The sequence below is a fragment of the Dermacentor silvarum genome, chromosome 10, assembly GCF_013339745.2.
Source record: "Dermacentor silvarum isolate Dsil-2018 chromosome 10, BIME_Dsil_1.4, whole genome shotgun sequence".
Taxonomy (NCBI): domain Eukaryota; kingdom Metazoa; phylum Arthropoda; class Arachnida; order Ixodida; family Ixodidae; genus Dermacentor; species Dermacentor silvarum.
In genome coordinates, this window is record NC_051163.1 from 129,915,964 (window position 1) to 129,943,055 (window position 27,092).

Genomic DNA, 27,092 nt, shown 5'->3' on the forward strand with positions numbered 1-27,092 from the left:
GCGGTGGCACTCACCCGGCTACGCTTCCGCATATGCTGTGGGAGTGCCCAGCACAGTACACACACATTAACACCACGACCCTCTCGTCGAGGTTGCGTGAGGCTCTGCGGAGCTCCGCCCTCGACGACCAAACCTGGGCGACCCAGCACGCCCGTGAGGCGGCGGCGAGGCAAGCCCTCGACGTCCCCTCATGGGAGGCTTAGGCCCGGCCATCTTAAAGTGCTGGTTCCGCAATAAATGTTTATTCCTCCTCCTCCTCCTTTTCAGTGTGCGGAACATGGGACTCGTAAAACTGCAGCTCCTCTTTTGCGAGGTCATTCTTCGAAAATCTGTAAATTCGCATTGCTGTTACATCGTGGAATGCCACATCATGGAGCAGTATCTTCATGTATGGCTCCATTTGGTGCTTCATGATGTGGCTCCTTAAGATGCGCTCCTCCATGCTGACAGTGACGTCGAGTGAACCTTTCTCATTATCGGTGCAGTCTGCCTCGGGAATGTAGCGCCAAAGCACTCTGCTGAGAGGCTGCAATCAGGCGTTGACGTACTTCTTTGTTTTTGTTGTCTAGAATTGGCCGGGGTTGTGACTGTACATGGCACAATTCCTGCAGTTTAGAAGCCTCATACATGCGTGTGATCTTCAGCTTGCCCCAGGCCTGCGTCATATTTGTTGATGTCAGGAGATCCAAATTCTGGATGCCAGTCCTATTAATAGAATGAGACAAACGACACAATCACTCATGATACCCTTTGTAGTGCTGCATATACAGATTGCTTGGCATCAAATGCTCCTTTTAAGTTCACATTCTGCGAACTCACATGGAAAAGGTTTACTGCTAAGTAACCTTTGATGTTGCTTATGGCTCATTGCTTAGACATGCTATATGCCTATTCTGTTCCAGAGGTATTTTGTACACCTTAAGATGCAAATCAGTGTTACTGGTTTTGATAATAATGTCTCTTTAGCAATGTACCAAGAAATACCGACAGCAGAGCATATTCTAGTATACTGTTCCAATGCGTAAATGTATTTTCCTATGTTTTGCCGAACAAAAAAATATTTTTGTACATGTTCTGCAGGTCTCTCTTTAGTGTCGGCACTCTGAGTGCACGTGCAAATGCTCGTGTTATGTATGTTCAGTAAGCGTCTGGCTCTCATATACGCCCCCAAATTAATCACATGATTTAGTGGTGTCGTTTTAGGTCGTCGCATCGAGTCACATACGTTCAATTCGAACACTAATGATACTATTTCTGTTACCTTGAAAGCATTCTTTGGCATGGAGGGATTACTGGACTTCATTACGAATTAATATTTGTTTGCGTGCAATCATTTTGCTCTTGAAAACATATCTGATAAGCATCTCTCCATAAGGTAACTATCATACAAACATATGGCAGCACACTTTGAAGCGACAACGCAACAAACAATGAACACGAGTGGTGTGTGTGTGTGTTGCACACTTTGAAACAACAATGTAATATACAATGAAAAAACACGAGCACTGTGTGTGTCAAACAGCGCTCGTTGTTTTTTCATTCTGTGTTATGTCGTGAATTCTAAGTGCACTGCCATATTCTTATGGAACTCTTAAACATTAGGCAGTGCCTCTGCCCTACGTGAACCATACAGCATCGAGAAGGCATTGTAAAAAATAAAACAACTTCACTTTCTCTCATTTCATCTTTTACACAAAACATTCATTTGCAATGACCTGCGACTTCAGCTGCCTTGTTGACGTGAGGAAAATTGCAAAAATGCTGCAAGAAGTTGGTGTTTCATACAGAAATGTCTTTTCTTTTCACAGTGAAGCTTGTGGCATAAACAGGTGTCAGCTGGCAACATTTCTCGAGACAGACGCCACATCAAACTGTACGATGGGCATCAGGAGATATAATGCATCAGTGTATCGTTGGCTTCCGTAGCATTGGAAACCATGTGGCATAAGCTGCAAAGGCAAAAGCGCTACTGCTTCTGATGTTTGCTCGTTTCAATGTTCAGCACAGCACAACTATTGTGTGTATGCTATGTCTGAGAGTGAAACAGGGCTGCCTGCTGTAGAAAACTGCTGAAGGAAATACATATAATCGTGGTGTACTATCTGTTTGCTTCGTTGGTGTTTTATCTGACTAAATAAAGTGACAAAAACTGCTTCTTGCCTGTTCACAAATAGCATCATTGCAATTATATGCTTGCAGCGCGCAGTTTCCGACCTTGCAGGAGCAGTGGCCCTGCAAAAGAAAGCGGGTTATACACCGATCACTTCCTCTCGAGAAACGGTAACACTCCACTCTAAAAAGATCTTGCACTGTTGAATATGCCACTTTACCTAGGAAAGGTAAGTGGCTGCCCTACATCGGCTGTTATTTGCCGAAACTGGGCCGACAGTGTTACCATGCATGCATGCATGCACTCCAACTGCCCGATGTTTCGCTAAAGACGCTGCAGCATAGGTCTGCAATTAGAAAATTTGCAAACAACTGCATTAACATATTCCAAACTAGTGTGGTTTCGTTTCCAACCAAACATTCGGTTACTTATGGCAGATTTTTTTAGACGGAAGATCACCTTTTCATTTTTGGTAAATTGTTCTTTTTATGAGTCTACAGATTTCTTTCAATTTTGTTATAGCTGATACACGCTGCATGACCTGCTCTTCAACACTGCACTTGCGTCATGCATACTACAGAAGGCCTATGCAGGAATTGGAAGTGTTTTGAATACCCTGACATAAATGAAATTGTGTGCGTACAGAGCTTGAACACATAATGCAGATGAATATCAACGTAGATACACTGAATAAGGCTTGCCTTGAGGATATTTTTTAATGCAGAAAGAAATCAAGGTAGATGCACTAAGCTTGCCTTGGGACTATTTGAAGCGCTGTTTGGGTATTCTGCAGCGCTGTTTTCTAACTAAAGTAGATAGTAGGATACTGCGTTCAAAACAACCATGTTGCACAATTCAGCGCACTGCGCTGACTGCAAGGATTTGGTGTACGGCTCCCTCGACACATCATCTCTGTAAAAAAGAAAATACACGTATTAGGCAATGCACTTAGTTCAAACACTATACTTGAGAATAAAAACAAGACAATTGTACTTACCTTGCGATAATCTAGTTTATTTCGCTGTAAATGCAGGCTTGCGACGTTTGCCTAGTTGTTCATGTTTCACCCGATAGCAGTGTGGAACTAAGCTTCTAGTGGCGAAAATCAAGCCGCTGGTACTGAACTGAACACGTTGCTGGTGAAGTTGATGCATTCTTCGCAAGCAAAACATGGTGCAAGCAATCTGGGCAACGACAGCTCACAGGTAGGAGCAGAATGTGTACGCGTCCCTCGTGCTCCAAGAGTCACCACGTTTTTGGGCAGCGGGCGAGGTCCGCGCAACAAATTGGACAGGGCATCATTCACGATTCTTTGTGCACCCATCCGGTTCTAAGTAGCAGCGCAGGCTCGGCTGTGCGCATAATAGACCGTGCATACCTTCGACATTGCAAAGCTAGGGGACGCAGGGAAAACGTGGTGAGAGTGAAACGCATTCTTGGTGTTTTGACGTAACTTGGCCTCATAGTAGTGAAGAACGAGATGCGCACGTTTTAGATGCGAGAGCATCTTATGCTCGGGGCAGTGTCCGTTCTGCGGCGTCCGCACCCATACTGCGCATGCGCAGCTCTCCCTCATTCTCCTCTCCTACGCAGGTGTGCGCTCTCCTCCTCCCCTCTCCGCCACAGGTGCGGCGTAGCAAATCATTGCATATAACTCTCTCTCCTCTCTCCCTCTCTCTCTAAGGGTACGCCGGTAGGCGGCGCAAGTGTCGCGGCGCAGTATAAAGCGCGTGTTCGCTGTGCTTCCGTCATTCTCTCTCTGTGCAACGATGTGCGAAACGCCATGAACAACGTCAACGTCGGCGCTCGTTGCAGCGGCAGCGCCACCGCCGCGGAGCAGAGGAAGGCTCGGGAAGCCGGGTTTGTTGCGTTCGGACCTTTGGGCACAGCTGCAACGTGTGCGACCGGCTTTGGTTCGACAACAACCTGAGCAAGGTCGGGAGCGTCCAGAACGAACGTCAGCGTCGGGGCAACAAAAAAGAAAAAAGAAGACCTAAAATCCCATTCTACAAAGCGACCTTATTTTTCCTCGACGTGCATTTCACCTCCTTTAGATCGTGCACAAAAGGTGAAAATTGTATGCCTATAATGTCAACCTGCTCCCAAATGTCCATACCCCGGATGCGCGTTTCCATTTTCGCCCAAGCCCAGTCAGTGCTCGACCACTGCGCCGCCATGCACCGCTCGCGCTTACCATGTTTCTAGGTACCTTCTTTCGCCGAGGGCCGAGGCGCTAAGCCACACGTTCCCTAGATCCGTCTTGGCATTTGGTTTTAGGTATTCCTAAATAAACGCATCACTGTTTTGATGATCCAAATATAGTCTCACTGTCAGGGAGGGAGCAGTCTACCTGACTGGAGCAGTATCTTTTTATTTGGGGTGTTGCTACGGTGCGCTCCGCAACACTCCAACGACCGCCGCTTCGCGTCGGCACCCGGCACCGCGGCTTCCGCCCCGGCACCGGGGCACAACTGAGAGCAGTATCCGCTTGCGCAAGAGCGGACGCTTGCATCATCGCACTTTCACTGCAATCAGCAAAAAAACTTACCCTGTCAGCGTCATTGTCGTCGCCTCAACACACGGGCACCTTCATCCCGCCGTCTTGTTCCCTTTTTTGCTCTGAGTGTGCCTACTTTCGTCGTTGAATACTGGAGCTACGCGACTTTTCGGCAGCGAGGCGTGTAGCGTCGTCAACGGCCCGCGGGCACAACCCCTACCAGCGGCATGGAGTTTTCTATGACCCGGGGAGACGGCGAGACGAGAACGCACATCAGCCAGCTCAGCCTGCAGACGCCCAGACGAGCCCAGGCACAGAGAGTGTCCCTAGTCCCTAGGGGTAAAACCAAATAGCTAGACTGATCTAGGGAGCGTGTGGCTTAGCGCCTCGGCACTCCCGGCGAAAGAAGTTCCTAGAAACATGGTACGCGCGAGCGGCGCAGCGGTCGAGCACTGAGCTTGGGCGCAAATAGAAACACGCAACCCGGACCTCTCAGGGCTGGTATCACCTTTATGAATCAGTGTGACGTCAACTGCTGGTCTCTTCCAGTTTCGCATTGCTTCCTAAATTGTATTTCCGGGTAACTAATTAAAGAGTCCGCATCCACACTTGCGTTAATTTGTTAAACATTTTGTTCCTCGTTAATCGCTCCCTACCTTTGCATTAGTCTACCTAATATTGTATTAACCAAAATCTATCAAAGCCTGCATGTAACCATACGTTTCTGCTTAAGTACCATTCACCATATAATACATCTATCCCGGCGGGTAAAATAAATAAATAAATAGAAAGGTGAAGCATCGATTGCAATAGCAAATAGGTAGACAACTATACGAACTAAGGATAGTGTAAACTAAAAACATTCGCTTACTGACTAAATTGTCGAGCGCGCTGTCACGCGTCTACATGTAAACATGAAATGATCTCGCTCGATGACCGCGGAAACTCGCCGGCGAAACGCCGGAGGGAGGAGGCGCGGCCGCAGCAGTGAGCGAATTGACCGTCCTGCCGTCTCTCGCTTCAACGCGAACTAAATGCCAAAAGCACAGCACATGTGAAGATACCGGCACTAGTTGCACTTAGTCCACATCGTAGATCGCTTAGAAGATGAGGCCCAAGCGGGCGCACCAATCCACGTCGCAGATCGCTTTCAAGATACGCACCGTAAGCAGCCGCCGCCGAAGTAGAACGCAGTCCTCCCCTTCTCCCCCCCCCCCCCCCCTTGTTTCTCGCGCACGACAGGAGAAGCGCGCTTCCACTTAGCGTTTCTCCCTTGCGCTCGCAAGGTTGAGCCGCGACCGTCGGCTGACCCTCGCAAGCTTTCACTCGCGCTACAGCGTACGGCACACAGTGACGATGTTAGCGTGTTTGAATCTCATACGGAACTTCACAGCGACGTCCATGACCACGGCGAAAACAAAAATGCGCTAAGAGTGTCCACATAGTTGCTATCGACATAAATAAGTAAATATATCAATAAAATGACAGCCTACCTCGTATTCTATGCCGTAGGCGTGGTCATTGTCTTGGTCTTCATTTCTGTTTGGTGGGCTCAGTGGAGGTGGTGGTATTCTTAACGTGACAGAAGTAAAAAAAAAGAAAAAAATTACGCAGAAACTCATCTGGGAGTTGTATAAGTATACGTATACTTTATGCCTCTCGCTCATCTCCACGCAGCCCGATGTGAACATCAGCATTATGACACTTGATGCGGCCAGTAGAAACGACAGCACAGCCGCAGCACAAATTGGTCCGTACGGTGGCGCAAGGTGCATTGACAACGGAAGCTAAGCACTGCAGGTGGCGGCACCAGGTGCGCTGATGACGTTCTGATCATAATAAGCCATTATCGCCATTTAGCGCTCTGTCGATCCGTGTCGAACCAGTGTGAACCATGATCAAGACTCCGGCGGTGGCACAGACCAATCAAACTTACCCTGGCACGGCCGCGCAGAGCGTATCTTGAAAGCGATCTGCGAAGCGGACTGTGAGTTACGACTGCTGATAGCTCTGCGCGGTGTGTTTTCGCAACTCTGCGTTGAATAGATACGCGCGGGCCAATATCTTGAAAGCGATCGTCTTGCGGGAAGAACGGACGGATGCACGGACAGCCTTCACGTCAGTTAAGCAGAGAAATGCTTACGGGTTTTAAAGAAATTGGCCGCCATCCCGCCCTGCGAACGTGAATGTCCAGCGAAGCTTTATCAAACACCACACATTGTCGAGCATTGTATTCACGCTGTTCTTATGGTGCCTTTAATTTACGAGGACTACCCATGGTAGTCTTAGGGCACATTCACACTTACGACTAGACGACGTCCCGTGACCGATTGCGACTGGCGACCAAAAAGCTACTCAAAACGAACGATGTACACACCGACAAATGCGACCGACAAGTCGCTAAACCGAAATGTCTCGCGATATGCCGTTCACGTCTGCTTGCAATGTCATCGGCGCGTAAAATATGCGTCAGCGTATACGGACGTCCTGTTCTTTCGCATCTGATTGGTTCAGCTTTTCTGCGACTGCGGTCGCGCGACTGAAAAATCGAGCAGCGAGCGACTGGCCAGAAACGGTCGCCTTGCGAGAAAAGCGACCATTTGCGACTACTTGCGACTGGTCGCTTTGCGACTAACTTCGTCGCGCGAACTCGCCTAGCCGCAAGTGTGAATGGGCCCTTAAGCTCGAGACACACGATGCGATTTTGCGTGCGATCCGTCGTACGACGCGCCGCAGTACGACTTGCCGCATACGACGATTCGGGACACATGGTGCGAACGAGCCTGCGGCGCGTCGTTCGCGGATGCTCCGCCCACATTGTCACTCTTTCATTGTAGCTTGACCAATTTTGGTGCTCATTGTATTGACGTCAGAAACAAGACTAATACACGGTTATTTTGCTAGTTGAAAACAATATGGATGCCTTCTTTTTGTGAAGGATGATCCGTTTTGCCATGGTTATCCACAATAAAGAATAGTTTGTGAGTCCAACATAACTATGTCCTAAAGTTGGACGAATTCACATAAAGGTGCCGGCAGCGCGCGGAAACCCTGTTGTTTGGCGAGTTGTGTTGGTCGTGTGTTGAGCGTGCTGTGCGTATTCCAGCAATGCTGCACCTCGACCGCCGCAGAAGACTGCTCCTACTTAAAATGAAGGTTCTCCTCATTCAGAAGAAACGGAGAGAGAAGCGAAAGTGGTGGGTGCGACCGTCATGGAGAGAACGGCACACCGAAAGCGAGTATTTTACGACGGTGAGTAGCGTTCTCTTCAGTTACTGTAACCGTAAAAGCAGGATTAGGCAACCGCATTTTTCGGCACTACAGCTACAGATAATGAATAATTTAGGCAATGCAATACTGATGGAATAGTTAAGTGCCATCATTCCTGCATGCCTGATAAGTGTAACTTTACTATCGAGGATGTTACCTTGACATTAAGGATGCTAGCACTGCACCAACTTGGATTTCCGTACCAAGATACATTTAAAATGTAGAAATGCTGTCGTCAAACGACCGTTGCACCCATTCGACTGAAGTTGCGTTTGAAGATGAAGTTACAGAAATCACAATTTTGGTGTAGGGCCTCATACTAAGAAAAATTGCCACAAATTGGCAAGTCTAAAAAAAGTGAAACATGAAGTTTACGAATCCGTAACGCTGCACCGAAAACGGATGTCGGAGCTGTGTAAGCTGTGTACAGTTTACGCAAGGTTCTTGCAATGCTTATGAGGGTTTTTCAAAAGGCCTACAAATTAGTGGTAAATTTGAGAGTGGTGTATAATACATCACCTTTGCCCATTTCAGATGTCTCTTCACATGTATTTAATACTTTTATATCTTTATTTGCTACTAAGTTAAAGTTTAAAACTTGGTACTGTAGTGTTTCATTGCCATTTTTTGGAATATTTGTAAAATAAATTGATGACCTAAGTAAAAAACCTGATTCCAACATTTGCAAAATTTTTCTTTTCGTGCAACAGACCTCGTAAAGTTCTGTGCTGTGTATGTCTAAAAAAACGTATTTCCATTTGCATGTAATTGCACTACACCTCCCTAGCTAAAGCCATCACTTGAAATACTGTGCTGTTTGTTAAGACAACTTGCTGCAATCTCTAAAGAAAAACGGAATTAATGCGCATCTCTCTTCCTCAGATTCAAAGAATGCGTAACGGAGATGTAGAGTACTTTAAAAATTACTACCGTATGACGCCACATCAATTTGACTTCCTTCTAAGCCTCTTGCACGAAGACCATGAGAGGAAGCATGTCATCACAGAGCCGATATGCCCTGCTGAGCGACTGGCCATGACACTAAGGTAATGTATACCACATTTGTGTAGGTGTTGCATTGTATACTCAAGGTTCTATGTGACTTTCGACCACTGCAGTGTTGATTCAGTTTAATTATTAGGGCCTCTATTTGCATGTAATACAATGAAACAAAAATAAAAACAGAATATGTTAACGGTTAGTTGGTGGCTATGAGTAAAAATTGTACTGCAAACAGGACGACACTGAAAGGAGACAGGACAAGGCACTACTCTCAACGAACATATCTATTACGTCAGACTCCTGCTTATAAAACAAACCTAAGGAGCATGCCGAGAGGAATTATCATGAAGGACAGATTGAGAGCAAATCATACAAAGTATACTAATAGGAAAAATTCTGTATGGTGCAGGCCATGACAGAAGCAGTAAGGACAGGCATGCATGCATGTCATCCCTTTGGTTGCGCGACACAATTGCATGAAGCAACAGAGTGATGAATTGGGCTAGTTTGTGCACGTTCATTGTTATTGCGCTATGTGCAGCCCACACTAACGGGGGCAAGATGGCACTGACTGAGAATGAAGACAGAAACTGACACAATAAAGCCATCATTTCCGGAATGTTTGCGTGGTGTCATTAGAGCCAATTCTAGATTTTAGGTGTCAAGGTTGTGCAGCCGTGCATCACAAAGGATTAAAAGAGACCAGATTGCTAAAAGAAACATTCCAAGTTTGTAAAATGTACTGCTTTTGTAGTTTATAAAATTCCCTTGACATGTCACAAGGCATCCATGGGAAAAACTGGCCACTGTATGCATGAACACCTGAAAGAGCCCGAGTGGCCTCTACCAACAGGAACTGGCTCGCATTCAGTACAACACTGCAATATATGCACGTGTCAAGCTGTTATTAAAGAGACTGTGATATTGAAAAGGAGCCAGGATACCACTGGTCAAGAGTTACGAGCATTTTTAAAAGGCTTATTTTATATGTTGTTCTTAACCAGTAACAAACAATTTTGAACTTGTCTGCAACAAGCTTTCAAACCTGCCATTCTCACCCCTGTTGCAGGTACCTATCATCTGGTGACGTCATGCAGGATATACCCCTTTCATTCCGAGTGGGCATATAAACGGCCCCACTGTCTGTCCGAGTCACATGCAGAGTACTTTGGAACAGACTGCAGCCGCTGTACATGCCGGTTGGTATACCTGTTAAATTTGTTACAGGCAATTGCTTCCAATGTTCAAGCTCTAGTTGCATTTAAGAAAAAATCAATTCGACCTCATGGTCGTACGCCTCAAAATAGTGCAAGCTGTGCTTTTGCCGAAGTGCTCAGCACACCTTTTATTATGTGAACTATTTGTCCTTTTCACTTTCCAATCTTTATGCAAGGCTAAGTGCTGGGCGAATTGGTAGATATTGAACAAGGAATTAAACAGCGAAATTGAGTCATACACAGAAACAAGAAGTGCACAGGACGATGCTGAACTATCAACTGACTTTATTATGTACGGAAACCCGCACGGTTCGTACCAAGTGCATGCACCAGCACAAGATACCGCAAAACCACTTTTTTCCCTGTCATGGGCACATGCAATCAAAATCCGATTTCTATGTGTGAACACTCCTTTTCAGTCAGGATTGTGAGCGACGGTACACTAAAGGCTCAATCACACCGGCGACTTTAGGAGGTCGCGCGACCATTTGCGATTCGCGACCAAAAAGCGACCGAAGGCGACCGATGTTCACACCGGCAAGCCCGGCTGAATGCGACCCGCAAGTCGCATCCCGGAGATTATCGTTTTCAGCGAGAACTCTACGAATCTACGCAGTTCGCACGCACTTCACTGGCACTGTGTAAATTGGTTTCACATTCCGGTAACAGCCACAGATTTTGATTCGAGCGAACAGGAAGACGTCGTCCCTGTGCTGATCTGCTGTGCCGTTGTGTCAGCTGTGGCAGCGCGGAAGCCTCCGAAAAAAACGTGATGCTGGTGACTGCGTCCATGCCTCCGCTCGCGTGAAGTGGTCGGCCACGCAAGCCGCCTCCTGCCCGAACTTTGTGCCCATGACGAGTATTATCGAGAGTAAGTTGTCATTTGTAATTTGCATTGCGTGGGATTCGGTGCATAATATCAAAACGAAGCTGTTCACCCGCTGTTCACCTTTGGGTGGCGTGCTCATCTAACGAATGGCCGCTGGAAAAAGGGTTTGTGTTGTGCTTTCTTTTCCGGCTGTTTAGCTTCCAGCGAATGCGACCGCGTACATTCGACACGTTGCTGCAACTGCTGCGTCCCAGCAACACAAGACAAGACACCAATTACCGGCCTGTAGTCTGCATATGGTGGCATGGACGACGCTGGATAAAAACACATAACATCACTTTCAGTGCGGCGCTGATTGGTTGAGCAGCTTTGCGACCACGGTTGCGTGACTGAAAAATCGAGCAGCGAGCGACTAGCCAAACATGGTCGCTTTTCGAGAAAAGCGACCATTTGCGACCTCTATCAGTCGCCGGGGTGAATGAGCCTTAATACAAAGGTCACTGTGCTTCATAACCTGAAAAGATTCAAAAATATCTCTTGGCATTCGCGTTCTTCTCCTGCCAAGAATCGTTATCGAGCTAAACAGAAAAACACAACCATATCTCCTGCAATTGTGGGCTACATGACCATCTGTTCATTTCATCAAGTTCAGCATGGTGTCAAGTTGGGCCATACGACGCACTCGCCAGCAGTTGTAGCTTGAAGAAATTGCAGTGTTGACTTGTGCAACATGCCCACAGGGGCATGTATTATGTTTGTGTTTAGAATACTACCCTTCACTGTAAAAGCTGCTTCGTGCTCTAAATTGTTTTTTTTTACATACAGAAACCCAATACTGCCACTTGGCTACATGTCGCCGAGGGGTTCAGGCACACCTGGCAGTTTCCAAACTGCCTTGGAGCTGTCGATGGCAAACATGTACATATCAAGTGCCCTGGGAAATCTGGAAGCATGTACTTTAACATTGCTTCAAGTTAACTGTTGCATATTGCAAAATTATACAAACCTTGTAGTTAAACTACAGGGTTTGTATAATTTTGCAATATGCAACAGTTAACTCCAAGCAATGCTTCAGGCCAGTTGGTTTGTGATGAAAAAACTCGGAGAACTCATCTACAACTGTTTATATTCTGCGTTGAATAATAACACAGTGAACACAACAGGCAAGGAACCAGATTGCAGTGCATAAGGAATTCTTTAAGTAAAGGTCAGATAAGGTGTGAACGTAGAAACGGCAAGAACTGCCAGAAAAGCTAAATCAAACATTCTTTCCACGAAGGCGGCGAGTAGTGGTTCCCAAGTTCACCACAAGTAATGTCTGCTGCTCTACTTGTCCGATCTACTAAGGTCAGGTCAATTCCCATTTGTGGAAAAGGACAGTCTTCTCGTGCGAAAAACAATGCTACTTTAGGCACTTCCTTGAAGTCCTAAACACTGACTTACATTTTAGAGCAAACGAATAAATGTGCTTGTTTGTCATCTTTGACGGAGAAGTACTTTAGTTGGTCCTGCCTCAGGTTTTTCAAAGCTCTGAGATGGTCTTCCACTAACCTTGCCGCTCATTTTTTCCTTCATGGAAGCTTCTACATCCTTATGCACATTCTACGCACACAATACCCGAAACTTGTAGCTCCTTACTGCAGAAACCGACAGCTCAGATTTATGGCACGCAGAGGCTTAGCTCAGTGCTTGGAGGATGAGAATACAGGGGGTGGTTCCTGGGCGTGCATGAGCTGATCCTACACTTGTTGGTGTGTTATGCTGCTACTTGCTTCGTAAATATATTCTTTCGCACGTCTCTCCACGACAGTAGTACGGTACACTCTCGTGGTTACTTGTTTATTGCAGGGCACTTACTCCATTGTCCTTCTTGCTGTGGCTGACAGCAATTACAAGTTTGTTGTTGTGGATGTGGGTGCCTATGGCAAAGGGAGTGACGGGGTAGTGCTAGAACAGTCCATATTTTGGAGACTACTTGACGAAGGAAATTGTGTTTCCTTGTTTCCGGCTCCTTATGTTTTCATTGGCGATGAGGCCTTCCAGCTCAGAACTGATTTTATGAGGCCGTACGTACCCTGGGCGAGGATTGGAGGCTCGCAAGAAAATATTCAACTACCGCCTCAGCAGAACCAGGCAAGCTGAAATGCTTACTATGCTGCTTTGTAAGAACTGAAAGCTCATGATTTACCACAAACATTTTTTTATACCACGCAGAAAGTGCGTACAGAACGCATTTGGCATTCTGGTGACCCGCTGGAGGATTCTGGAGAAAGCAATGGGAGAATGTCCTGAAAACGCGGAGGAGACGGTAAAGGCACTGTGCGTGCTACACAACTTCTTGATGGATGCCCGCACAGGGAGTGATGACCTTTACTGTGGGCCCGGCTATGCTGACTCTGCAAGCCCACAGGGTCAACGGCAGAGTGGCCAGTGGCGGCAGTTAGTTGTACAGCCACCCATGCAGGTGGCCCGCCCCAAGGCACATAACTTTTCTTGCATGGCAAGATATGTGAGATATATATATACCTGCAGTACTTCAACAGCACTGCGGGGCGTGTGTCTTGGCAAGATGCTGTGGTTTGAACGTGCAATGCATTGATGCTACCGCTGCGCCATTTGCGCCGAGAGGCAAACCCTGTTGTATAAGGGGGTACCCAAAAGTAACCGGGATTGTTTTTAAAAAGCTATGTAGTTATTGACTTTTCACAAAACAACCTTACCACCTTCAAGGTACTCTCCATTACACTTATTACATTTGTCCAATCTGAGATTTCATTTTTCGAAACATTTTTCAAACTTGTCTGTTTTGATGGTTGGCAGCTCCTTTTTTGTTTTTTTCCTTCATCTCTTCTACATCGGGAAATTGCGGTCCTTTCATGTTCTTCTTTCATTAGAGGACAAAAAATGACAGTTGCACAGAGCAGGGGCGTAGCCACGGGGGAGGGGGGGGGGTTGGGGGGGGGGGTTCAAACCCCCCGAAATTTTTTTCGCGACCCCCCCCCCCCCACTTACCCACCCTTTGTTCTCGTCGCTTCGCGCTGACATAATTCATGAAACCGGTGCTACTAGACCAAATTCATTCCTGGGCGATTCCGTCTGGGTTGGTAATTTACAGCGAATCATGTTTGCATATGGAAAAAACTGTCATGGTGTTTGTCAAGGCTCTGACACTCTGTGAAGTTTTGGGCCAGAATGTGGCGGCCCCATTCTGAAGCAACAAATGCGCAACAAATGAAGCAACAAATGCGGCAGCCGCATTTTAGATGATGGCGAAAACGTTCGAGGCCCGTTTACTTAGATTTAGGTGCACGTTAAAGGCCCTTGGTGGACGAAATCTCCGGTATACATTTCCACCGCTTCCCTTCAGGTGCCGGTTAGGCCGCGCTCGCGCAGTATCTTAGGCTACGTTCACACTTGGTTTCGAAGCTGTCGGAAGCGGCAAAATCTTGCAAAAGTCCGCCCGCCTAGGCGGCAAAACAGGCAGAAAAAAACACCGCATATCCACGGGGTGAATGATGATGAGTGGGCGAAGCTCCGGAGGGAATCATCGGTAAACCGTGAATCTTCCGTGTAATTCGCCCAGTCTCGCCCGACTAAATCGAACGATTGACTTCCACCAATGACACGCGCCATATGTGACGTCATTCCTATTTTATAACAGCGCCCTTCATTATAATTGCACCGTCTCCCGCTTAAGGGGACGCTAGCACAAACGCGTTAGAAACGTGCAGTACTCTCTAGTAAGGGGGAGAGGCCACAGCGTCTTACGCAGCCGTTTACACATGCCGGAACGTGCACCGCGTTTGCCGACGCCATCAGCGTTTATGAATACGGGGGTAAGGCGGAGAGGCCACAGCGTCTTACACCAGCTTCTTACACGGGCCGTAACGCGCTAGCACAAACGCGTTAGAAACGCGCAGTCTTTCGTTAATGTTGGGTATTTATTGTCATCGTGGTGCGTGTGTCCATGTGCGCGGCGTGGCGTAGTGGTTAGCGCCACGCGTTCGGAAGCGAGGGGTCCCTGGTTCGATTCCGCGCTGTGGACACAACTTTCGGAATTTTTTTCTCATAAAAGTAGACGTGGCTACCTACTACGACGACGACGACTACTACTACAACATACTACAGAGGAGGGACAGACCCACACCCTAAGGAGCTTCACCCCTAAAACAGGCTGCGAGCCAAATCGGTCTCGGGCCAATTTTAGGGGCGAAGCTCCTTATAGCGGCACCCGTTCGTCCCCGTCGTAGTAGGTAGCCACGTCTAGTTTTATGAATTGCTCAATAGATGGCGTTGTGTGTCCCTATATGTATGTATACCCATATATACATATATATGTATATGTAAAGTATCACCGGAAGCCGGCTTCCGGTTCCGCTTCCGGTTCCGAAAGCCAGCTTCCGGCGTTTTAGGGGCGAAGCTCCTTATAGCGGCACCCGTTCGTCCCCGTCGTAGTGTGTAACCAGTCTTAACGCTAGTACCAGATGTCGGTATAAACTAAACGTATTTCTCTCTCGTCCGTAGCTAGGTGCGCTGCGGTGCACAAGGGCGTTCGTTCCCGACGCGCACTTTCTTTCTCGTCCGTAGCTAGGGGCGCTGCATTGCACAAGGGCGTTCGTTCCCGACGCGCGCTCTCTTTCTCTCTTGTTCCCGACGCGCGCTCTCTTTATCTTTCGTCCGTAGCTGTGGTTTACCCGAATGATCCCCCGGAGCTTCGCCCCACTCATCATCATTCACCCCGTGGATATGCTGTGATTTTTTTTTTGGCCATGGCGAAGCGGAAACGCGGCGGAAAGTCGTTCTGCTTCACTGGAAGCTACACTAGCATGTAAACAACCGGTCGTAAAATTGAACTTGGCACCAAACGTGTAGGCTGTAATGCTGATCGACGCGATCAAGAACCAGCCCTTGCTCTACGACAAGAGTGGCACTAAAACGTACTGTCAGCAATACTCGCGATAGTATTCAACGTCGCGCGACCGGAGGTGCGGCAACGAAGCCTTGGCGTGACCCAACTTCTCGCGATTTTGCAAAGCCAGGCGAACCCACCACCGCCGTTTCCGAGGTGTCCGCGTCTTCCGTTTATTCATTGTCCATTTCTAGAAGACAAGTAGGTAGAAGTATAAAAGCCATTTCTTCTTTCACTTCCATGGCAGACAATAGTTAGGCAGATTCCTCGTTGGCGCTTCATAATTCTCCTCGCACGGGTACGGTATGTTGCAGAAGTCGCGGAGTGCTTTTCTCGTCGCGACTATAGATTGAGAGCGTAGGTCTCACGTAGGACGCGCAGGCTTTGGCGAGCCCCAACACAAGGGCCAGCCCGGGTTTTAGCTGTGGTGTTCCCGTTGCCCCTTTGGTGTCCTGGAGGTGCCGACAATACGAAATGATGAAATGTTATTACAACTTGTAAATAAAAGCTATTAAAGAAATATTCTCACGCCTAGGCACCAACCTATGACTCAGCGCTACCGCGCCCGTGTGCGGAGAATTACGGAACGCCAACGAGGAATTTACCGAAGGTCGCAGATGACACGCGAAGTTGCGTAAAATGATCACTTTTGATGACGGTACGTGGGTCAAAGAATGAACATACCGCTTGACATAATGCGATAATGAGCGCCACCACGCCGACAAACGTACGCAGACGAGATGGATCTGGACGAAAACGGTAGCGGCGGCCGCGGCGGCAGCAAAACAAATGTGAACAACTTGGACAGGCGCGGAAAAAATTTTCCGGCCGCTTTGGCCTTTCCGCCCACTTGCCGCTTCCCAAGTGTGAACGTAGGCTTAGTCTGCGCGATAAACGTCTCTTGTTTGCGATTGCGCCCCTACGGAAGGCTAGTAATTACTGTTGTGTTGTTGAATCCCAAACCAGCAATTACGGAAGGCTGGAAGTTGCTGTTTTGTTGTGGAATCCCAAACCAGAAGTGTACACACGAAGGGGTTGATGACAGCAGTAAAATTCCACCGACTCGCAACAGAATGCACGAAACAGACAGCCGACAAGCATGAATTACTGCTGTGCGCAGTACAGCGTAAGTAAACTCTTGTTGCGGGCGCTCACAGTTCTCGTCGGAGTTCACGCGTCCTGAGAAATTGATTGTGTGCACTATGCACTGAACAAGACCGGAGTTCATTCCTGCATCACTAGTACACCAATCAGTAGAGATGCTGCGAGGTACAAGGCCGCTTCCTGTTCGCACCGGCGTAAGTGGAGCAGAAATGAGTTGCACGCACTACTTAAAATGCGTACACATGCCATATCTATGCTGTGCGGTGAAATATTCGGTACAATTCTGAATCTGTTGACGTAAAGGCAAATGACGGACGGCTGCACGCTCGCACACAGCGGTAGACACAGCGGCTCATGCACTTGCTGCAGGAAATGCAACCCTCTCGTATGAGGGAGCAGGGCGACGAAAGCTTCGAAAAAAAAAGCCTTACGCGTTTTTGCGCGTATTTAAGTTTTCTAGCGCAAAGACGCAGCGAACAAGCTATTGCTATGTGAGTAGGTATAGCCTGGTCACACGTGCATTTTCACGCGTATAGCCGTCCTTGACTTGTGAAACGCACTTCGCCCCGACGAGGACGACGCCATCTACGCTTAATGGAAGTTAACAATTAATGATGTCTTCTCTGATCGCATGGGTCGTCTCAATGATTCGTTGTCGAAAACTGGTCCATTCAATGGCGCGATGAGAGACCGTTACTATAAACGCCCACTGTACCTGTCGTACTTACTGTATTTACTGATCTTACTTTACTTTTTACTTAATTTCTTCACAAGCACACGAACACGCGATAGGAAGGGGGGGGGGGGGGGCGTCCCATGTCTTCGATATTCATGTACAGAGTCTGCTTAAACTACCGATATTCATTATCGATCACGTGACATAGAGGAAAGCAAAATCTTGCCCCCCCCCCCCCCTGGTCGGGCCGGTGAACCCCCCCCCCCTTCCGAAAAAAATTGCGGGCTACGCCCCTGGCACAGAGCAAGGTCAGGTGAGTAGCCGGCATGTGGCAAGGGATTCGTGCTATTTTTTGCCAAAATTGCCGCACAGAGATGGCTGCGTGAGCTGGTGCATTTCATTGTCATCGTTGAAAACACTGTTCCCCGACTTCCACAAATGAGGCCTTTTCTGTTGCACACTGTTATGCAATCGCTTCAGTACTTCTAAATAAAAAGCTCAAGTAGCATGACGCTCTTACTCACCTGACCTTGCTCCGTGCGACATTTTTTTGTTTCCTAGAATGAAGAAAAACATAAAAGGACTGTGATTTCACGACGCAGAAGAGGTGAAGAAAAAACAAGAAAGGAGCTATCAACCATTAAAACAGACGAGTTTGAAAAATGTTTCGAAAAATGGAATCTCAGATTGGACAAATGTATTAAGTGTAATGGAGAGTACTTTGAAGGTGATAAGGTTTTTGTGTGAAAAATAAATAACTACATAGCTTTTGAAAAACAATTCCGGTTACTTTTGGGTACCCCCTCGTATTTCACCAAACCATGATAAATCTGCACTCATCCTGCGCCAAAAGGGTTGTTCGGACTGTGGAAAACGGAACTTAGTCCTCGAGTGCCGTATCTCCGTACCATTGAACGTGGCATGGCCTGGACCAGTAGCGGTGTTAACTGTGGTGGACTGGGTCAAGCCTCCCCAATTAAGGTTCGATCGTACCGCTTTTTTATCCTTAGGCTGTTGTCTATTTTCAATACATTCCACCCCACCGCATGTGGGTTGCTTAGGCAACAGGTCAGCATCGCTTTTCAGGCAGCCGCGAGTGATTGCGCTGGCACCGAGCCAGAACCCACGCTCTTCTCCTGCAAGTTCTTGACTCCGTATGGTGCACAATACCGTCCTTTCCTGCAAGCACTGATAGAACTCTGCCCAGCTTCCATAGTAGCGGACGTGTGCTGTTATCGTGCACAAGCACCATGTCACCTTCGTGTAGCTGAGGTTCTTCATGAACAGGACTGTTGTGTGCGGGCCGAAGTAAGAGCAAGTACGACCGCTCCCATCAGATGCATAGCTCTGCTGTAAGACGCTCACGATAGCGTGTGCAGCGCAGCAGGTCCACTCTTGTCAATGACGTGCCATTGTAAATGCTAGCTTCTTGCGGAAAGTGGTCTTCCGAGCAAGAAGTGCGATGGAGTCAGCGGTTGCAGTTTATCCGGGTTGTGTCCATATAAGAGGTCCTGTTTATGACCGCTACGACTTCACAGCAAACAGTGGAGAGGGCCTCGGTGTTGAGACTGCTGCGCCCAAGTGAACGTGTGAATGCATATTTTGTCAATCTGATGAGGCACTCCCACCAGCCTCCCCATCAGGGAGCTCTATCTGCAATAAACTTCCTTTTGATCTTCGCCCTGACGATGCCAGAGGCGTTCATGCTGCCCAATTCAGTAGGCCAACTGTGTCAGCTTGTTCTTTCTTGATGAAGCGCATCATCTCATCGTTTCCTCCTCCACAGGTCTTGAAAAAGAAGCTTTGCTCCAAGTGTAAATGGCGTTTACTACTCCAAAGGATTGTACACCCTTGCTAATTTCTGAAGCACAATGCGCTTGTTAGAAGGCTTGTTCGCTGCAAAGTCGGATGCTTCGTGTGCAGTGAGGATAATCTGGTCACCTTCCCATTCCCAAGGTATGCGATTACGGGAATCTCCAGTTTCTTCTTTAACAGCAACCTTGTCGCACAGAAAGCATTTGCACAAAGCATCTGAATTGGAGGTGCACTTGCCCAGTTCTGTGCTTGCTTGCTTCAGAGAACACTTTCCGTGTTTCACTGTACACTGTTGCAGCTTTATCCACATTCGGAAGCCCCACGATGAGGTCGTCTACACAAAAGGCTTTTTCCAGCAAAGCCAGTTTCCGGATATCGCTCTTGACAAACCACTAGGCGATGGTGTATGGTAGCTGCTAGCAAAAAAGGACTGGATGAGGCTCGGAATGGGATCCACGTCATCCTCGTCACCACAGGTGGAGATGGATCACCATTTGAGGACAACCAGTCAATCTAGAGGAATCGCAGCATGTTGTAAACTTCTGGGCAAATAAGCATCTGCACTTTTTGATAGCCGCAATTGGAACGACTGGGTGACATAGGAAGACGAGTAGCAGCTGCACAATGTCAATGCCTGGCTCTATACCCTTGAACATGATATCGTTCGAGCAGGGATGACCGAGCGCGTGCAAAGCAGCTTTGTCGTGACAGCATCTCGACGGACAACTGCATGATGGGGCATATAGTAGCACTTCTTCAACTTGCCCTGCGTGCTCTTAGTTAAAATACACTCCGACTGCCTGAGACATGTCAGACATGTCAAAATTTATTGAGGTGGGCTTGCAAACGGCACTCGACTAATCTTCGAGTTTCACTACCTCAAGGTGCCCCTGGAGCCTGTATCATCAGCGGTGCCTGGTAGCGTCCGTCAAACTTTGTGATGCTGTCTTGAAATATCCTAAGTTCTGCATGACCCTTGCCATTTTCCACTGCTAATTCCAATGACATCGAGACGCCAGATCGCAGAAGGATCGCAGTCAAGTAGAGGAGTCGTGCTGCAAGTCAGTAACAAAGCACTCGTAGGTGTTGAACCTCCTTTGAGTTCCACAGTTCCCTGAACCGAACGTTGCATTCACGTTGCAGGTGAAGGGTCGCTAACCACATTTTCTGCTGAGATGTGAGATGTAGTGACTTTCCGCATTCGGTAGAGGAAAGTCCGGACTTGGGGCACTCGTTTCCGTCGATTGCTTTGCAAGCTCCCAAAGAACAATGCTCGGGACACCGGATGCCTTTTGGTTGTATTCGGCCGCTGGCACAAGTTCTTCCTTGTAAGCGTAGTCGAAGGTTTCCTTGTCAAGGCTGACGAACTCCACGTTCTTCTGAATAAGGTAGCTAACATGAGTCCAACTGGGAGGCATCGAGAACAAAGGCTGCAATTCGTCGGTCTGGAGCATAATTGTTTTCATAATGCGTGCCCTGACAACGCCATGTTTCTTTCTTAGCTGCTCCACGGATGCCATTGAGGTTAAAAATTGGAAGGGCAATGACTGGGGGATTTTGGCACCAACAGACATGTCGCCTAATAAAGACCCTAGCCCAAGCATTTATTCTCGTGCACATGCCATTCCTCTTGTTCCCCCTGTTGCCGCCTGTCGGCAATGATGTTCAACAGTGCTGCAGGTTGCCATGACAAGGTGGCCTCCTGTATGTTCAGACCAGTACCTTGGTGAATGGGCGAGAGGTCCCGCGCTATAGACATTAGGACCCTTTTTGGGACAAACAGCAGATTTATATATCGGTGCTTGTGTCATTACATTCCACCAGTTGTAACACTATAGATTAAATGCGCGATTTAAATTTGACAGCGCTTTATTGTTTAGAAGAAAAAAAGATTACGAGACAAAGAGAGCCGAAATATGGATGGTACCAACCACGAGTTTTCAACTCCTGAATGCAGTGCTTGTGCTACATGTTGTGTCATCTCAATAATTTATTCTGTTAAATTATATTTTTCTTCTGCTTCAAGCAAGTTACATTTCAAAGTTGTAAATGCGAGAGCATAATTTGATAGTATAGATACTTTTTGTATTATTATATTTGCTACCTTGTTACTTGAACAGTGTGATCTCTAATGTGTTTATATTTGATGCGATTTCTAATTTTGTCTCTGCTGCTATGAACCCTAGTAACTGGGCCAGCGGGCTCATCAGGCTGCCAAATGGCAGCTTTTATTCGGCGCTCCTATCTCTGTGGCACAAAATAAATGGACTGATCGATGAATGAACCCGAGTTTTAAATATTTAAGTGTATACAATTGTAAACAATCCAAGCGCAGCTGCCTGTCATGTTTCGCTAGCAAATGAAAGCATTCAAGGGAATCTGACAAAAAGCATCAGACGGTCATGCAATAAGTTGGCCAGCAGCGACCAAAACCAGCGAAAGGTTTTCAAAAGAAATGTTGCCTCTCTTCTCAGTTCTATTTTGTCCCGTCATTGAATGCAAAAACAAAAATGCGGGGGATCTAAAGGTTGCACTTATAGGAAAGGTACTTTCCGGACACTTGAAATTCGGAATAATGCGATAGCCTCTTGAAAGGTCCAAGTGCCTTGCATATAAACCAGCCGTGTGCAGCTTTCTGTCTCAATCCTTTTTTTTTTTTGTAGTGTTCTGGCAATGAAATTCGCAAAGATGTTTTCCTTGACTATCCCACACTTCTACTTTGGAAAGGCATTGATAGAAAAGTAGCTCAGACTTCTGTGCCTGAAAATGCAACAGTCGCATATTCTACCAAGGCTCATCACCACGTCGATCACAAAGCGCCATCATCTGTGAAAGTTGTGAATTGTCACCACTGCCGTGCAGCTGCAGTAGTTTTATTGCAATAGCAATTATATGGACACTGCAACCGGATTTCTTCCGTCGGCGTCGCCGTCAGGTTCCGTATAAAGTCCAATGCGATAAAATCGTCGACGCGCGCCGTATGTGCGAGTGAAAGCGCGCGGGGGACGCGCGCTATCTCGGAGAGCGAACGCACGGCGGAAAGCAAACGCGACTCCCGTCGCGCGAGAGGCCGTGGGGGTATGGGAGGGAGGGAGGCGGTGCGACGCTGTGCTGCGGCACCAAATGCGTATCTTGCCACCGCGCGCAAGGGGAACTGGCCACTCAATCTCCCACGCGAAAGCAAGAAAGCGGGAAGGCAACGCGGGAGGGAGGGGGCTTGTACTTTGCCCGACTGTGGCGGTCGCCCGCACCGTCTCTTAAAAGCGATCTCCACACGACTCTGACCTTTGTACGCGCTGTGCATTCGCCGCTCAGTTTCCGTTGAAGCGATAGACCGCACGAACCTTCGCTCGCTGCGGCGGCTGCGCTTGCTGCCAGCGTTTTAACAGTCGTCGGCGGTCATTGAGTGTGGTCTACTCATGTTTGCTTGTGCGCGCTGACACCACGCTTGCTAATTCAGTTAGTAAGCGAATGTGTCCAAGTTTATGCAGCCGATAAAACTGCTATCTCTACTCCGAATAGCTCTCTACTAATTTGCTATCGCAATTGATGCTTCGCCTTTCGGGCGAAACTGCGACATTTTTCTTTACTTCACATACAAATGCAGGTTGATCTATAATAGAGGGAGCCTTTATTTAAATGCACCAAATAAATAACACAGGCAACAAGCAAAAATAAGTGAACACAACATTTGCAGCCTAGATAGTTTCCTCTCCTTGAGGTGGCTTTAATGGCACCAAGCTCGTGGGTACAATTCCAGCTTCGTAATGGTTCAAAATGTCCAGTATGTGGATTTTGCATAATCCTAAAAGGTTCTCTGGCACCTTATCCAACTGATCCTTCAGTGGCAATAAAAAGTGTTCATTGTTCGACATATGTACGTGTAGCTCACTGTTAATGTTTTCGAGAAATCTGTCCATGTTGTCTTTCTTGCGTTTTGTTTTTGGTGTCTTATCGAGGGAAGAGGTGGGCGTGTTGAGTGAAAAGGCAGTAGAGACATTCTCTGGAGAAGGTAAAGATGAAAAAGATCGTGGAGAGGAAGAATAATTTGCGGAGCCTGAAAGACCGCTAGAGGTAGAAGGGAGAGAATTAATAGCGTTTGTGTGTGTCGTGTCTGTGTGATGTCCGTGAACCATGGGCAGAAGTATTGCCGATGGACTCTCGGAACATTGGCTCAGGATTTCTTCCGCGGAATCATCCCTAAAGATGTCCATGTTGGTTGTCGTTCTGCAAAAGAACACACTTTAAATTTCACTTTGTTGGTTTGGAAATTGTGCTTATACTGCACAAGTGTTTGATACATAATGCATTTTTCACAAGCGGACTTGTCTTCACCAGGGCTACAGCTCAACTTGCTTCCATGATGTAGACAAGCCCAACTGTCGAAATGTTGACTCACTTATTTCCCTACACATACCTGCCAATTTTGTTGAACTTATAAAAATGCAAAACAATAAAGAAATTGTGATGGTACCTGTACTGCCCTTTTGTGGCAAAGTAAGGCACTATTGGAAGCACTGCATAATCAAGGAGCACAGGAGGCATACATGAATATCTTTGAAAATATCTAAAGATTCTATAGCTACCTTGTTCCTGCACAACAAAACTGGAAAATTACCTGTAAGAAGGGTCAGGCAAGGAGACACAATCTAATGCCATTCACGGCATGCGTAGAGGAAATATTCAAGCTATTAGACTGGGAAGGCTTATGAGTGAGGATCAGTGGCGAATATCTTGACAACTTTTGGTTTATAGATGACACTATCCTGTTCAGCAACACTGGAGATGAAGTGCAACAAATTATTGAGGACATTAAACCGAGAAAGCGTTACTCACAGGGTACTCCAATCATGAAAAGGAAATGTACAGAATAATAAACGTGTTTGAGTACATATGGCAGGCATTACCAAATCCTGACTGGGAGATTACCACTGTTGTTAAAAAGAAAAGTGTACAATCATTGCATTCTACTGGTGCTGACACATGGGGTAGAAATGTTGAGGTTAACAAAAGAAGCTCGAGAACAAGTTGACTGTGCAAAGTGTCATGGAATGAAAAACGTTATACGTAACGTTAAGAGAGCGCTTTGGATCAGAGAGCAAACAAGGATAGCCGATATTCTAGTTGACATTAGGAGAAAGAATGGAGCTGGGCAGGCCATTGCACTGCTATCTAGATTCCAACTTGCACCTGCTAGTTGAGACCTAGCAGATGCAAGTTGGAATTATCTAGTGCAAGACTGGCAATTCATGATCACTGCCAGAGGCCTTCGTCCTGCAGTGGACATAAAAATAGGCAGATGATGCAGAGGACTTGCTTTCACCAAGCAAGTTTATCTTGACAACTTCCTGAAGCAGCCTAAAATGGCAAAGGCAATACCACTGATCTCAAAACACTATTGCTTCATACCCTCATATTCAATAATACCATGGTCGACTTGCTCTAAATGATACTTGTTGTGAACTCTCCAAACAAAATGCAATGAGCGGCTTGGGCACGTTCATGCCAGGTGTCATTTAGATCAAGTCAAGCGTGCGCTTAAAGATACATTTCTCAATACAGGGATAGCCGAGCTTGCTGCTCACAATGTGGTCTGCCGAGACGTGAATAACTGTAAATAAAATGTGCGTGTATCCCAAAAAAGTGTGCTCAGGGCCAAGAAAAATGCAGGCTGCTACCTTCCTGCCCTTGTTTGTTCCTTTCCTTTTTCATGTCCGTATTTTCATGTCATGTCTTTCTGTATCTTTTACAGAATGAAAATAAACTTGATTGATTTTGAAACTGCAGGTATGCCTACTGTTCACTGTTTCAATTTATGTTCATGTGACCCCGTCTTGTTTAGAACCATAATGGATTAAAGATAATGCTTTCAGTAAATATTTGTTTACATACGGTCCTGGCTCCAGAATGTCTCGCCGAAAAAGCATATCGTGAAAATGCTTCCATATGGACGTGGGCTCTCCAGCGGCCACACCACTCTCTCTTCTTGAGCCTATAAGCTTTTTTGCAAAAGTGTCTCTCAGATTTCTCCATCTCCTGCTAATTTTGAGGATTTCGTCTGCGAAGAGAAGACACAGTTGACACATATTCTCTAAATCAGAAGAGTTAGTAGCACTATAGTATAACCTGTGCAATGTTCCCATGCTATTCCATAAATTCTTTTTGACCCCCTACCGAAATTTTCTGGAGCACAGAATAAATACAATATTACTTCACAACCGATGTATCTGCCCTGGACTAACCCATAGCTAAATATAATTATAGGGTTTGTCGGCAAAACCGATAGAGAATGTAACCTGTTTGTGAGCTGCATACTCTGAAATAGCTTGTGGCCGGCTCTGCATTCGATGACATCACTTTGCTATGTGAACATTCTTTCCCCCGGTGTATGCAACCGCTACTTTTTCCGTATTGGGGCGGAATAATTTAACAATTCCCCTCACATGCCGTTCCTTTTAGAGCTTAGTAGTCGGAGCGGAGCTCCGCCGGGATCGTAGGACATAAATAGGGTAGGGTAAATTCGCGCGGAAGGAATCGCTAGAAAAAAATGAAGCTCATTGCTAGGCTTATCTCTAACATCAACTTAACTAAATTAATGGCCTAAACGAAATGGACCTTCAAAACGAACAAACGTGTTTGCGGAACTCATGAAACGGGCATCCGATCAGACGGGACACACGCAGATCAAATGACAATTATCTGCGCGGTTACACCACATAAAAAAGAATTCACCTCGTTGCCGCGCGCGTCCCGTCTTGACGCGTTGTAATTGTTTTATTATTATTACAGAGTTTTCAATGCGGATTAGTCTGATTATGAGCACCGGGTTGACCACGAGAAATGCAGCCACCGCGGCCCTCCCGAGATCTCGATCGAGCTAAGCAGCAACACGCGAACCGCGCTGTTGTGCTTTTTGTACAGGCAATTCGTTGTTAATCGGTTGTTGCTTGGTGCGACGCTACAAAGCATGTTGGCCATGTTTGGCAGTTGTTGCACATTGAGTACTTACCGTTCGTCCCCGATAGGCCTAGGGACTTGGCGACGGCAATCCAGCTTGCATTGCGAAGTATCGCATTTCTATAGTCCTGGCAACGCGCGATGGCCTCGGTTTAACGAAATGAGCAATTCATTTTCGTTGGCACGAACTACGACGGTGTTCCTCATGTTGCTTCAACGATAGAATAAAGAACCAACTTCTTCAACCAGCACTGCTTATAAATCAAACGGGGAAATGACGTCCTCCGAGAAGTCGCAGAGAAATGGCAGAAAAGCGGTGGGCAAGGAGAGTTTTCAGTTATTTGTAGATGAGAAATGTTGACACAAAATGCAGGAAGCTGACCAGAAAATTGTCAATCAAATATTTGGACTGCAGGAGGGGTGCAAACCAGGAAACAGCGGTTAAGAAAAAGGTTATTGAAACAGAGAGGGGTCTGTGGAAAACAGGGATGCAGACGAAATCAGCACTGGGAACATACAGAACTTTCAAGCAAGCAATTGCGAAAGAAAATATCTATGATAATTCTAGGGGAACCTCTTTGTTGTTTGAAGCCAGGACGGGAGTATTGCGGACTAAGATGTACCGACTCAAGTACCAAGGTATAGACACGTTGTGCGGTGCGTGTGGAGAAGAAAAGGAAACGGCTGAACATCTCATACTTTTCTG

General features: G+C 46.9%; 1 protein-coding gene across 1 annotated transcript in view; it reads right to left on the minus strand.

Annotated features, from left to right (window-relative positions):
- Window positions 1-241: 241 nt before the first annotated feature.
- LOC119431848 (uncharacterized) overlaps window positions 242-27,092 on the minus strand; it is a 37,677-nt gene continuing 10,826 nt past the window's right edge. The window contains exons 2-3 of the mRNA XM_049658073.1: window positions 594-705; window positions 242-526 (exon numbers count right to left, since the gene is read on the minus strand). Coding sequence (XP_049514030.1) covers window positions 242-526; window positions 594-705 — 397 coding nt within the window. The remainder of the gene's footprint in view (window positions 527-593; window positions 706-27,092) is intronic.